Here is a 14581-nt window from a genome sequence, read left to right as displayed (position 1 = left end):
CCTAGACATCATAGAGAGTATAGACCTAGATATCACAGAGAGTATAGACCTAGATATCATAGAGAGTATAGACCTAGAGATCATAGAGAGTATAGACCTAGACATCATAGAGAGTATAGACCTAGATATCATAGAGTATAGACCTAGATATAAGAGAGTATAGACCTAGATATCACAGAGAGTATAGACCTAGATATAAGAGAGTATAGACCTAGAGATCATAGAGAGTATAGACCTAGAGATCATAGAGAGTATAGACCTAGACATCATAGAGAGTATAGACCTAGAGATCATAGAGAGTATAGACCTAGAGATCATAGAGAGTATAGACCTTGAGATAAGAGAGTATAGACCTAGATATCACAGAGAGTATAGACCTAGATATCAGAGAGTATAGACCTAGAGATAAGAGTATAGACCTATATATCATAGAGTATAGACCTAGATATAAGAGAGTATAGACCTAGATATCACAGAGAGTATAGACCTAGATATCAGAGAGAGTATAGACCTAGAGATCATAGAGAGTATAGACCTAGAGATCATAGAGAGTATAGACCTAGAGATCATAGAGAGTATAGACCTAGACATCATAGAGAGTATAGACCTAGAGATCATAGAGAGTATAGACCTAGAGATCATAGAGAGTATAGACCTAGAGATCATAGAGAGTATAGACCTAGACATCATAGAGAGTATAGACCTAGATATCACAGAGAGTATAGACCTAGATATCATAGAGAGTATAGACCTAGAGATCATAGAGAGTATAGACCTAGACATCATAGAGAGTATAGACCTAGATATCATAGAGTATAGACCTAGATATAAGAGAGTATAGACCTAGATATCACAGAGAGTATAGACCTAGAGATCATAGAGAGTATAGACCTAGAGATCATAGAGAGTATAGACCTAGACATCATAGAGAGTATAGACCTAGATATCACAGAGTATAGACCTAGATATCATAGAGAGTATAGACCTAGAGATCATAGAGAGTATAGACCTAGACATCATAGAGAGTATAGACCTAGAGATCATAGAGAGTATAGACCTAGAGATCATAGAGAGTATAGACCTAGAGATAATAGAGAGTATAGACCTAGACATCATAGAGAGTATAGACCTAGATATCACAGAGAGTATAGACCTAGATATCATAGAGAGTATAGACCTAGAGATCATAGAGAGTATAGACCTAGACATCATAGAGAGTATAGACCTAGATATCATAGAGTATAGACCTAGATATAAGAGAGTATAGACCTAGATATCACAGAGAGTATAGACCTAGATATAAGAGAGTATAGACCTAGAGATCATAGAGAGTATAGACCTAGAGATCATAGAGAGTATAGACCTAGACATCATAGAGAGTATAGACCTAGAGATCATAGAGAGTATAGACCTAGAGATCATAGAGAGTATAGACCTTGAGATAAGAGAGTATAGACCTAGATATCACAGAGAGTATAGACCTAGATATCAGAGAGTATAGACCTAGAGATAAGAGTATAGACCTAGATATCATAGAGTATAGACCTAGATATAAGAGAGTATAGACCTAGATATCACAGAGAGTATAGACCTAGATATCAGAGAGAGTATAGACCTAGAGATCATAGAGAGTATAGACCTAGAGATCATAGAGAGTATAGACCTAGAGATCATAGAGAGTATAGACCTAGACATCATAGAGAGTATAGACCTAGAGATCATAGAGAGTATAGACCTAGAGATCATAGAGAGTATAGACCTAGAGATCATAGAGAGTATAGACCTAGACATCATAGAGAGTATAGACCTAGATATCACAGAGAGTATAGACCTAGATATCATAGAGAGTATAGACCTAGAGATCATAGAGAGTATAGACCTAGACATCATAGAGAGTATAGACCTAGATATCATAGAGTATAGACCTAGATATAAGAGAGTATAGACCTAGATATCACAGAGAGTAGACCTAGATATAAGAGAGTATAGACCTAGAGATCATAGAGAGTATAGACCTAGAGATCATAGAGAGTATAGACCTAGAGATCATAGAGAGTATAGACCTAGAGATCATAGCGAGTATAGACCTAGAGATCATAGAGAGTATAGACCTAGAGATCATAGCAAGTATAGACCTAGAGATCATAGCGAGTATAGACCTAGAGATCATAGAGAGTATAGACCTAGACATCATAGCATAGAGAACATAGAGCGAAGCGACATACTCAGTAATGGTGAAATGTGTTTTCAATAGCACTCCATCTGCTTGTGTTGCTTGTCCTTTGTCACTATAGCCTGGACTGTTTTTACAGTTGAAAATCATACCAATAGTAATAAAAAAACCAGACAGAAAACACACTCGTCTAACAGATTCAAACCCCTTTGACCCAGCCATTCCAACATTGGTTAGCCACACTGTGGGTAAGCCAGAAAACACACTCGTCTAACAGATTCAAACCCCTTTGACCCGGCCATTCCAACATTGGTTAGCCACACTGTGGGTAAGCCAGAAAACACACTTGTCTAACAGATTCAAACCCCTTTGACCCGGCCATTCCAACATTGGTTAGCCTCACCGTGTGGATAAGTCACTAGTCTACATTAAAGGTTAGCCACACTGTGGGTAAGCCAGAAAACACACAACAGAGGTTAACTGTGGTAAGCCAGAAGTCTAGCGTAGAGCAAGCGGTGTGGTATATTGTAAGGTGGTAAGCCTGGTCCCAGATATGTAAATGTACAATGACCAGGAAGTTGGCTACGCCGCATACAGATCTGGGATCAGGCTAAAGGAAGGGGAACTGTGGTGGAATCTGACACTACACGCCCGGTTTGGCAGTCATTCAGCCAGCCAGAGTAGTGTGGTTGATTAGAATGTGAGAAATTAAAAAAAATCCCTATTCCCCCTCCCCCTCTTCCTCCTGTCATTCCAGTTCACAAGCTATGAAAAATGTGACTATTGTCCAAACGCACTGCATTAGGGTGAACAACTGAGTCAGAGGGGGGAAAACACACTTCGGTTTCACCTTGTGTTAAACATGAGTCCATAAAAGGAAGGTAATGATGCTGTATCTACCACGTCGATCAGGAGTCACTAGGCCCTATTTCAGTGGGATGAAACACTGAAACACTGAATTACAACAGATAGAAATGTAATGAAAAGAGCTGACGCGATTCGCTATGCTAACCTGACACACATCCCCTGATCACATCTGATCTACACTATACATTTCTTATCTCAACATTCTGTAACGGGGAACCAACACGAACAGACACCAGGGCTTTCCTGTTTTATCAAATGTCCGTTATTTACACCACAGAGTAAACTAGTTGAATTATCAGTGTTTACACTATAGGGTAAACTAGTTGAATTATTAGTGTTTACACTATAGGGTAAACTAGTTGAATTATCAGTGTTTACACTATAGGGTAAACTAGTTTATTATCAGTGTTTACATCACAGGGTAAACTAGTTTATTATCAGTGTTTACATCACAGGGTAAACTAGTTGAATTATTAGTGTTTACACTATAGGGTAAACTAGTTGAATTATCAGTGTTTATACCACAGGGTAAACTAGGTTATTATCAGTGTTTATACCACAGGGTAAACTAGGTTATTATCAGTGTTTATACCACAGGGTAAACTAGGTTAATATCAGTGTTTATACCACAGGGTAAACTAGGTTAATATCAGTGTTTATACCACAGGGTAAACTAGGTTATTATCAGTGTTTACATCAGTGTAAACTAGTTTATAATCAGGTATTTACACCATAGAGTAAACTAGTTGAATTGTCAGTGTTTATGCGATAGGCCAGGCTATAAGTTCAAATCTCAGTTTGCTTTACTGTCTAGTGTTTAGTTTTACGCCAATAATTTGGACACAACAGTTTAATGTAGCTTACATCCTTGTGTATAATGTGCATTGAAGCCTCAGGGAGCATTAAATGTGATACCTAGATGATTCTCGATCTGTTCAGTATGTTGATAAGTGCTCTGACTGACAGAGTCTTCACCAGAGTGGGAGTTGTCTCCTCCTTTAGATGTCTCATCTGGCTCAGTGAATTAGAGCCTTCAGCTTCCATCGGTGAGTCAAGACAGAAAACATTTTGTCGCCGACACAGCAAATTATTTTCTGTTTGCGGTCCTATGATTCTGGCACCCAACAGCGTTACTAGATATTGCCTAGCGTAGGTTATGTACACTGTATTTATCCAGGTTGTACTGTATTTATCCAGGTTGTATCTCCTTGTGAGGCCAAGTACTTAGGTAACAATACTTTAAAGTACTTCAGTTTACTATTTATCTTTCTCACTACTTTTACTCCCTTACATTCCTAAATAAAATATATACTTTTTACTCCCATACTGACACTAAAAAGTACTCGTTACATTTAGAACTCTCGGACAGGACAGTAAAATAGTCCAATTTACGCACCTATCAACATAACACATTGTGATGCCTACTGCCTCTGATCTGGCGGATTCACTAAATAAAAATACTGCTGTTTTTAAATGATGTTGGAGCGTGCCCATCTTTATTTATTATTTTGTTAAATCGGGCAGTCTGGTTTGCTTAATATAAGGAATTTAATGTATAGGGGTGGCAGTAGTGGTTAGAGCGGTGGACTAGTAACCGGAAGGTTGCAAGTTCAAACCCCCGAGCTGACAAGGTACAAATCTGTCGTTCTGCCCCTGAACAGGCAGTTAACCCACTAGGCCGTCATTGAAAATAAGAATTTGTTCTTAACTGACTTGCCTAGTTAAATAAAGGTAAAATAAAAAAATAGCATTAATACGTTTTCTATGAAGGTATCTTTACTTTTACTCAAGTATTACAACTGATGACTTTTTCCACTCCTGGCTAACTCAGTTGGAAAGAGGACAGTTTGAGGGTTACTACTACAACTGGTCTCCTGATGGTTTCGAATACAACTGGTCTCCTGATGGTTTCTAATACAACTGGTCTCCTGATGGTTACTACTACAACTGGTCTCCTGATGGTTACTAATACAACTGGTCTCCTGATGGTTACTAATACAACTGGTCTCCTGATGGTTTCGAATACAACTGGTCTCCTGATGGTTACTAATACAACTGGTCTCCTGATGGTTACTAATACAACTGGTCTCCTGATGGTTACTAATACAACTGGTCTCCTGATGGTTACTAATACAACTGGTCTCCTGATGGTTACTAATACAACTGGTCTCCTGATGGTTACTAATACAACTGGTCTCCTGATGGTTACTACTACAACTAGTCTACTGATGGTTACTACTACAACTGGTCTCCTGATGGTTACTAATATAACTGGTCTCCTGATGGTTACTAATATAACTGGTCTCCTGATGGTTACTACTACAATTGGTCTCCTGATGGTTACTAATACAACTGGTCTCCTGATGGTTACTAATACAACTGGTCTCCTGATGGTTACTAATACAACTGGTCTCCTGATGGTTACTAATACAACTGGTCTCCTGATGGTTACTACTACAACTGGTCTACTGATGGTTACTACTACAACTGGTCTCCTGATGGTTACTAATATAACTGGTCTCCTGATGGTTACTAATACAACTGGTCTCCTGATGGTTACTAATACAACTGGTCTCCTGATGGTTACTAATACAACTGGTCTACTGATGGTTTCGAATACAACTGGTCTCCTGATGGTTACTACTACAACTGGTCTCCTGATGGTTACTACTACAACTGGTCTCCTGATGGTTACTAATACAACTGGTCTCCTGATGGTTACTAATACAACTGGTCTCCTGATGGTTACTACTACAACTGGTCTCCTGATGGTTACTAATACAACTGGTCTCCTGATGGTTACTAATACAACTGGTCTCCTGATGGTTACTACTACAACTGGTCTCCTGATGGTTACTAATACAACTGGTCTCCTGATGGTTACTACTACAACTGGTCTCCTGATGGTTACTAATACAACTGGTCTCCTGATGAGTACTAATACAACTGGTCTCCTGATGGTTACTAATACAACTGGTCTCCTGATGGTTACTAATACAACTGGTCTCCTGATGGTTACTAATACAACTGGTCTCCTGATGGTTACTACTACAACTGGTCTCCTGATGGTTACTAATACAACTGGTCTCCTGATGGTTACTAATACAACTGGTCTCCTGATGGTTACTAATACAACTGGTCTCCTGATGGTTACTAATACAACTGGTCTCCTGATGGTTATACTACAACTGGTCTCCTGATGGTTATACTACAACTGGTCTCCTGATGGTTACTAATACAACTGGTCTCCTGATGGTTACTAATACAACTGGTCTCCTGATGGTTACTACTACAACTGGTCTACTGATGGTTACTACTACAACTGGTCTCCTGATGGTTACTAATATAACTGGTCTCCTGATGGTTACTAATATAACTGGTCTCCTGATGGTTACTACTACAATTGGTCTCCTGATGGTTACTAATACAACTGGTCTCCTGATGGTTACTAATACAACTGGTCTCCTGATGGTTACTAATACAACTGGTCTCCTGATGGTTACTAATACAACTGGTCTCCTGATGGTTACTACTATAACTGGTCTACTGATGGTTACTACTACAACTGGTCTCCTGATGGTTACTAATATAACTGGTCTCCTGATGGTTACTACTACAACTGGTCTCCTGATGGTTACTAATACAACTGGTCTCCTGATGGTTACTAATACAACTGGTCTCCTGATGGTTTCGAATACAACTGGTCTCCTGATGGTTACTACTACAACTGGTCTCCTGATGGTTACTAATACAACTGGTCTCCTGATGGTTACTAATACAACTGGTCTCCTGATGGTTACTACTACAACTGGTCTCCTGATGGTTACTAATACAACTGGTCTCCTGATGGTTACTAATACAACTGGTCTCCTGATGGTTACTACTACAACTGGTCTCCTGATGGTTACTAATACAACTGGTCTCCTGATGGTTACTACTACAACTGGTCTCCTGATGGTTACTAATACAACTGGTCTCCTGATGAGTACTAATACAACTGGTCTCCTGATGGTTACTACTACAACTGGTCTCCTGATGGTTACTAATACAACTGGTCTCCTGATGGTTACTAATACAACTGGTCTCCTGATGGTTACTACTACAACTGGTCTCCTGATGGTTACTAATACAACTGGTCTCCTGATGGTTACTAATACAACTGGTCTCCTGATGGTTACTAATACAACTGGTCTCCTGATGGTTACTAATACAACTGGTCTCCTGATGGTTATACTACAACTGGTCTCCTGATGGTTATACTACAACTGGTCTCCTGATGGTTACTACTACAACTGGTCTCCTGATGGTTACTAATACAACTGGTCTCCCGATGGTTACTAATACAACTGGTATTCTGAGCAGGGAACGATGATAGGACCAGAGACAGAAGCAACAGGAAGAGACATATTAAAACATCCATTTTCTTCCTTGGGACCAGACCATTTAAACAAACCCTGGGCCATGCTGCTAAGCAGACTTGGGTTCAAGTACTATTCTAAACATAAACAATTAAAAAAATGTCTAGCCTGCCTGAAGTGCCAGATGGGAGGGGTTTCCAGTTTTGGGACTATTCTAATTGGTCAATTTAACCAGGCAAGCTCAATCAAGCCCAAATAAAGTACTATTGAAAATACATCCTGTTGGAAGCCAGGTCTGTTGCCAAGAGACAGAGGCAGTGCTGAAACTACAACGGCTTGTAAATCCTGTGACAGTCAACAATATCTGAGAGCAGCAACAGTGGTGGGAGCCACCTGAGCTAGTCCGGCAAGCTAGCTGTCTCTCTCTGAGCTAGTCCGGCAAGCTAGCTGTCTCTCTCTGAGCTAGTCCGGCTAGCTGTCTCTCTCTGAGCTAGTCCGGCAAGCTAGCTGTCTCTCTCTGAGCTAGTCCGGCAAGCTAGCTGTCTCTCTCTGAGCTAGTCCGGCAAGCTAGCTGTCTCTCTCTGAGCTAGTCCGGCAAGCTAGCTGTCTCTCTCTGAGCTAGTCCGGCAAGCTAGCTGTCTCTCTCTGAGCTAGTCCGGCAAGCTAGCTGTCTCTCTCTGAGCTAGTCCGGCAAGCTAGCGGTCTCTCTCTGAGCTAGTCCGGCAAGCTAGCTGTCTCTCTCTGAGCTAGTCCGGCAAGCTAGCGGTCTCTCTCTGAGCTAGTCCGGCAAGCTAGCTGTCTCTCTCTGAGCTAGTCCGGCAAGCTAGCTGTCTCTCTCTGAGCTAGTCCGGCTAGCTGTCTCTCTCTGAGCTAGTCCGGCAAGCTAGCTGTCTCTCTCTGAGCTAGTCCGGCTAGCTGTCTCTCTCTGAGCTAGTCCGGCAAGCTAGCTGTCTCTCTCTGAGCTAGTCCGGCAAGCTAGCTGTCTCTCTCTGTCTGTATGGCAGTTGAAAAAAACTGCCATATAAACCACAAAATGAATGTAGCCTAGAGGTGTGCGTACATGAGAAAGAGTGTAAAGAGATGTTGAGTGAACTGATGGATGCTCTGTTTACATAAACAGCTTGTATTAGCCAAGCCAAATCAGTTCAATAGAAAAGGATTAGGTAAAGACATGTTTATTAAGGCCAAAACAGTCTGAAACTGTTTTTTTTTTTTGTTGTTACTTAATCCTCCTCACAGAGAAAAGGTCTCCAAGGTACAGGTTAAAGACAAATATGATGCAACAGAGATAATCATACTTCATGTGTCATTATTGGCCCAGTTCAACACAGTTCATGAATTGGCTTATAAATTAACTGGCTTATGGCCTACAAAAACTGAACTTTCAACACAATCAACTTCTGTTCTAGACCGTGTTTATGTGCCAAGTGAATGTGATGATTGGCTACTTCACAACTTCCAGTAACAATCCCTTATTCTTCTGAGAGGTGAGGAAGGACCCTTATTTCCAGAAACAAACCCTTATTCCCCTGAGAGGTGAGGAAGGACTAAGGTCCCTTATTTCCAGAAACAAACCCTTATTCCCCTTTGTATTGGTGAAGATCTAGGGAGTTATCTCAGAGTAGTTATTTTTCATTTAACTAGGCAAGTCAGTTAAGAATAAATTCTTATTGCCTTGTTCAGAACAACAGATTGTCAGCTCGGGATTCGATCCAGCAACCTTTCGGTAACTGTCCCAACGCTCTAACCACTAGGCTACCTGCCACCCCAAAGATCAGGTACCTCTGCCCATTTAATCTTATTCATTGTGATCTAAAGACAACATTTCGGCCCCACTAGTCAAAGCAAGTAAAGCAGGACTCCGACTGAGAGTCGGAGATGATTTATGATTTATGAATATGGGCTCTGCAAGTACAAGATGGCCAGCAGTTTGGTGAAATGCCCACAATGTTCAGAGCCATTATGAAAAACGTACAATATCACTCCATCCATCGCAATGCTTCAGCCTGGATTTCCGCCAAACTTTCCCCGACTAACCCTGAAACCCAAGGGACAACAGTAACAAGGAAAAAAAACCTGTAAGATTCTAAAACTAGTCAAAGCAAGTTTATACCAGAAGCTAATTAAACAGAAAATGAACCCATCGCCTCCTCTCTCATTCATGACAAATAGGCCTAGTTCCCACATAGATGTGACGAGTCCCAACCCAACCCATGACACATAGGCTAGGGCAGGGTTCTGCAATCCTCTTCCTGGAGAGCTAATCTCCTGTAGGTTTTCACTCCAATACCACCTGTCACTAAACCTGATTCAGTTTATCAACCAGCTAAATTATTACAATCAGGTGTGCTAGACTAGGAGCGTAAAAACCTACAGGAGGGTAGCTCTCCGGGAACAGGGTTGTAGAAACCTGGGCTAGGCTATATACTGTATGTCGGTCCCCAACCAGGCCTGAGGCTGTTTGGTAATGATGATAAGCTCTTTAGGTATGGATGGGCGGACTGTCATGAATACTGGTAATGGACTGATTTGTGATCCTGCAGCCCTGATGTGTCCGTTTCTCAGTGACAAAGGGTCTGTTATAACCAGTTTATAACGTTTTTTTCTCCCCACCATGTCTATAGCCATGATTGCTGAACATGGTTTGAATTAAAAGGCAACCTGGACTGGAGATTGTGGGACGTGTGCTTTCTAAAGAAAATAACTTTGTAATAACTGACCCTGACAATACAGGCCAGCTCTGAGAACTGCTTGCAAACGTTGTCATCAAGTTGTTGTACTGTCACTGTCGGCCATAGATATTATATCAATGGATAATGAGCTTATTTTCGATATCTATTGTTAGATGCTTTGTATGAGTTGGCTTTTACTAGGACAGGGGTAGACAACTAGATTTTGCAGCGGGACGATGTCTGTCCGAGCGGATGGTAAAGGGGCTGGAACATAATTATAATAACTTGTACACTCAAATTGACCACAAGAAAGCCCAAAAGGAGGTTGTATTTGAAAATAACATAATCATTTCCTACCTTGATTACATTGAGATACGATCACATATGTCTCTTATTATTTGTGGGAATACTTGGGTACAGATTTTTAAAAAATATTGGTGATTTTACAGTTGTTTTGTTTTTTACCCAAAAAGTTTAAACTTTGGAAGACCAAAGAAAAACACTTGAGGAACGGCTTTGGCCCGTAGGCCAGCTGTTGCCGACCCCTGCCCTACGAAGTAGCAAGCAGCTAGAGGTTCGCGTAGCTAGCATAAGGCTGACATGGATGGACAACCATAGAGATCCTATTAAATCATAAATCTATGGGACTACCCCCCAAAAAAATACGATGGCAAGGACATTTTTATTTTTCAATCGAAGACTCGTGCGTGCATTTACGGCCGGGCGGGTGTTATCTTCAAGAAATAGTTGATAAAAGAAAACATGAGGGAAAAAACGTCATGGTAACATGACTTAGAAAAGCAAAATAGTGCATACCTCTCAAATAGTATTCTGACAGCAAAGATCCCCACAGCCAACGGTAAGGCAGAGAGTAAGTGCCCGGCTTTTGGATACTCCACCCCGGGCGCTGGGTCTGCAAGATCCGCCCAAGTCACATTATGTGGGAGCCAAAACCTCTCGTTCCAAAACCACACTGAAAGAGCAGCCATGATCACCAAAAGTGGCTTCGATTTAAGAAATGTAATCCTCTGGAGAAAAAATAAAACGATGGAAACGTTTCCACCGCCCTTCCTTTGAGTCCAGAAACGTTTTGTTGTCCGTGATAGAATTGTTGGATGGATGAAATTAAAAAGGCCTCACAACAGAGCAATCATCAAAGACAGTCCAGAAAGAACAAAGATTTTTTTTTTTTACTAAAAAAAGACCACAGCTTGTGGTTTAAGATGGGAAGAAATGTGGGCAGAACAAACGAGAAGGTGGGCAGAGCCAAGCATGAGCTAGCGAGATCCTATTGGCTCGTTCTAGCAACAGGGAACGCCTACTCTGTGAAGTGCGCATGTGCAAGAATTCTCCTTTGCACTCCTAAACAACGCAATTCTTTAACACTTTGGTAAAGGGTAAGCGTCTACATAACATATTCCACTCTGCTCGTCACATATTCTAGTTTTGGGAAGATAAACCAGTATTGAGATCAATTGTTTCATCGACGAGAAAACTATCAGAATATCGGCCAGAATCCAATTCAATTCAAGGGGCTTTATTGGCATGGGAAACGTGTGTTAACGTTGCCAACATTGTTAACGTTGGCCAGAATCCATCTCATTCCATCTTCTCCCACTGCCGGGCACTGGGCTTCCTCTCACTACCATATTTGGAAGTGAGTGGAGACTCCAGGCGGATGCTTCACATGTATACATCATTTGAAATAGATTTCTCATTGTTCTGTCTGTGGTATGAAGATGGCGACGTTGGCTAGCCAAACTGCGCATGTGGTGCAAGCCGTTAAATATAAAGCACTTATTCAATACAAAGTTGTTTTTGACGAAAATTAAAACGTGTCAATTTGTCACATTCACGAGGTTGGCGTAATAACATGTTCAACTACTTAAGACACTGGCTTGAATATAGGTTCTTCCTTTAGATTTCGAGAAAATTAACAACTAAGAAATATTTTTTCACTTCTCTCATCGACTTCGCAAATTTCAAACCCTGGTGTAACAGTATAATTTTAGACCGTCCCATCGCCCATACCCGGGCGCGAAATAGGGACCTTCTGCACACATCAACAGTCACCCTCGAAGCATCGTTACCCATCGCGCCACAAAAGCCGCGGCCCTTGCAGAGCAAGGGGGAACTACTACTTCAAGGTCTCAGAGCAAGTGACGTCACTGATTGAAACGCTATTTAGCGCCCGTTTCACATCCGTTACACTGGCCTGGTCTTCTTGGTCTGTTTAGCAAGCGTTCCCGGTAGTCTAGCAATGTTGTGCCTCTGGGTTTATAAACTGTGCTATTACTGATGGGACGTTCACTATTACTTTTCCAACCAGATAGACTAGTGTCTTTCTTATCTAATAAGAATAAGAGCACCTCCTCCCAGCTGCCCACTGCACTGAGGCTAGGAAACACTGTCGTCACCACTGATAAATCCACAATAATTGAGCATTTAAATAAGCATTTTTCTACGGCTGGCCATGCATTCCACCTGGCCACCCCTACCCTGGTCAACAGCCCTGCACCCCCCACAGCAACTTGCCTAAGTCTCCCCCATTTCTCCTTCACCGAAATCCAGATAGCTGATGTTCTGAAAGAGCTGCAAAATCTGGACCCCTACAAATCAGCAGGGCTAGACAATCTGGACCTTCTCTTTCTAAAATTATCAGCCGAAATTGTTGCAACCCCTATTACTAGCCTGTTCAACCTTTCTTTCATATTGTCTGATATTCCCAAAGATTGGAAAGCTCCCGCGTTCATCCCCCTCTTCAAAGGGGGAGACACTCTAGACCCAAACTGCTACAGACTTATATCTATCCTACCCTGCCTTGGCTTCGAAAGCCAAGTTAACAAACAGAACACCGATCATTTCGAATCCCACCGTACCTTTTCCGCTATTCAATCTGGTTTCCGAGCTGGTCATGGGTGCACCTCAGCCACGCTCAAGATCCTAAACGATATCATAACCGCCATCGATGAGACAATACTGTGCAGTTATATTCATCGAACTGGCCAAGGCTTTCGACTCTGTCAATCACCACATTCTTATCGGCAGACTCAACAGCCTTGGTTTCTCAAATGACTACCTCGCCTGTTTCACCAACTACTTCTCAGACAGAGTTCAGTGTGTCAAATCGGAGGGCCTGTTGTCCGGACCTCTGGCAGTCTCTATGGGGGTGCCACATGGTTCAATTCTCAGGCCGACTCTTTTCTCTGTATACATCAATGATGTTGCTCTTGCTGCTGGTGATTCCCTGATCCACCTCTATGCAGACGACACCATTCTGTATACTTCTGGCCCTTCTTTGGACACTGTTAACTAGCCACCAGATGAGCTTCAATGCCATACAACTCTCCTTCCATGGCCTCCAACTGCTCTTAAATGCAAGTAAAACTAAATGCATGCTCTTCAACCGATTGCTGCACGTGTAACAGTATAGACTTTACGCCCGTCCCCTCGCCCCGACCTGGGCGCGAACCAGGGATGCTCTGCACACGTCAACAGTCACCCTCGAAGCATCGTTACCCATCGCTCCACAAAAGCCGCGGCCCTTGCAGAGCAAAGGGGAACCACTACTTCAAGGTCTCAGAGCAAGTGACGTCACCGATTGAAACTCCACTAGAGCGCACCACCGCTAACTAGCTAGCAATTTCACATCGGCTACACCCGCACCTGCCCACCATCACTACTTTGGATGGTTCTGACTTAGAATATGTGGACAACTATAAATACCTAGGTGTCTGGTTAGACTGTAAACTCTCCAATCCAAAATTAAATCTAGAATTGGCAATAAAGCATCCTTCAATCATGCTGCCAAACATACCCTTGTAAAACTGACCATCCTACCGATCCTCGACTTCGGCGATGTAATTTACAAAATAGCCTCCAATACCCTACTCAACAAACTGGATGCAGTCTATCACAGTGCAATCCGTTTTGTCACCAAAGCCCCATACACTACCCACCATTGCGACCTGTACGCTCTCGTTGGCTGGCCCTCGCTTCATACTCGTCGCCAAACCCACTGGCTCCATGTCATCTACAAGACCCTGCTAGGTAAAGTCCCCCCTTATCTCAGCTCGCTGGTCACCATAGCATCTCCCACCTGTAGCACACGCTCCAGCAGGTATATCTCTCTAGTCACCCCCAAAACCAATTCTTTCTTTGGCCGCCTCTCTTTCCAGTTCTCTGCTGCCAATGACTGGAACGAACTACAAAAATCTCTGAAACTGGAAACTCTTATCTCCCTCACTAGCTTTAAGCACCAACTGTCAGAGCAGCTCACAGATTACTGCACCTGTACATAGCCCACATATAATTTAGCCCTATCAACTACCTCTTTCCCAACTGTATTTAATTTATTTATTTATTTTGCTCCTTTGCACCCCATTATTTTTATTTCTACTTTGCACATTCTTCCATTGCAAAACTACCATTCCAGTGTTTTACTTGCTATATTGTATTTACCTTGCCACCAAGGCCTTTTTTTGCCTTTACCTCCCTTCTCACCTCATTTG

The 14581-nt window shown here is 42.0% G+C and overlaps 1 protein-coding gene across 2 annotated transcripts in view; it reads right to left on the bottom strand.

The window, feature by feature from the left end:
- Window positions 1-11311, bottom strand: part of LOC110494816 (ceramide synthase 5) — a 54821-nt gene extending 43510 nt beyond the window's left edge. The window contains exon 1 of one of the 2 annotated variants that reach the window (XM_036950921.2): window positions 10887-11311. In XM_036950921.2, coding sequence (XP_036806816.1) covers window positions 10887-11059 — 173 coding nt within the window. In that variant the 5' untranslated portion in view covers window positions 11060-11311. The remainder of the gene's footprint in view (window positions 1-10886) is intronic. The other variant, XM_090206485.1, reaches the window with a different exon arrangement.
- Window positions 11312-14581: the final 3270 nt, after the last annotated feature.

Source organism: Oncorhynchus mykiss, chromosome 17 (genome assembly GCF_057628025.1).
Source record: "Oncorhynchus mykiss isolate SJ-2025 chromosome 17, ASM5762802v1, whole genome shotgun sequence".
In the NCBI taxonomy this organism is placed as follows: domain Eukaryota; kingdom Metazoa; phylum Chordata; class Actinopteri; order Salmoniformes; family Salmonidae; genus Oncorhynchus; species Oncorhynchus mykiss.
Note: the sequence above shows the minus strand (reverse complement) of the source record. Positions and strands in the feature narration are given on the sequence as shown.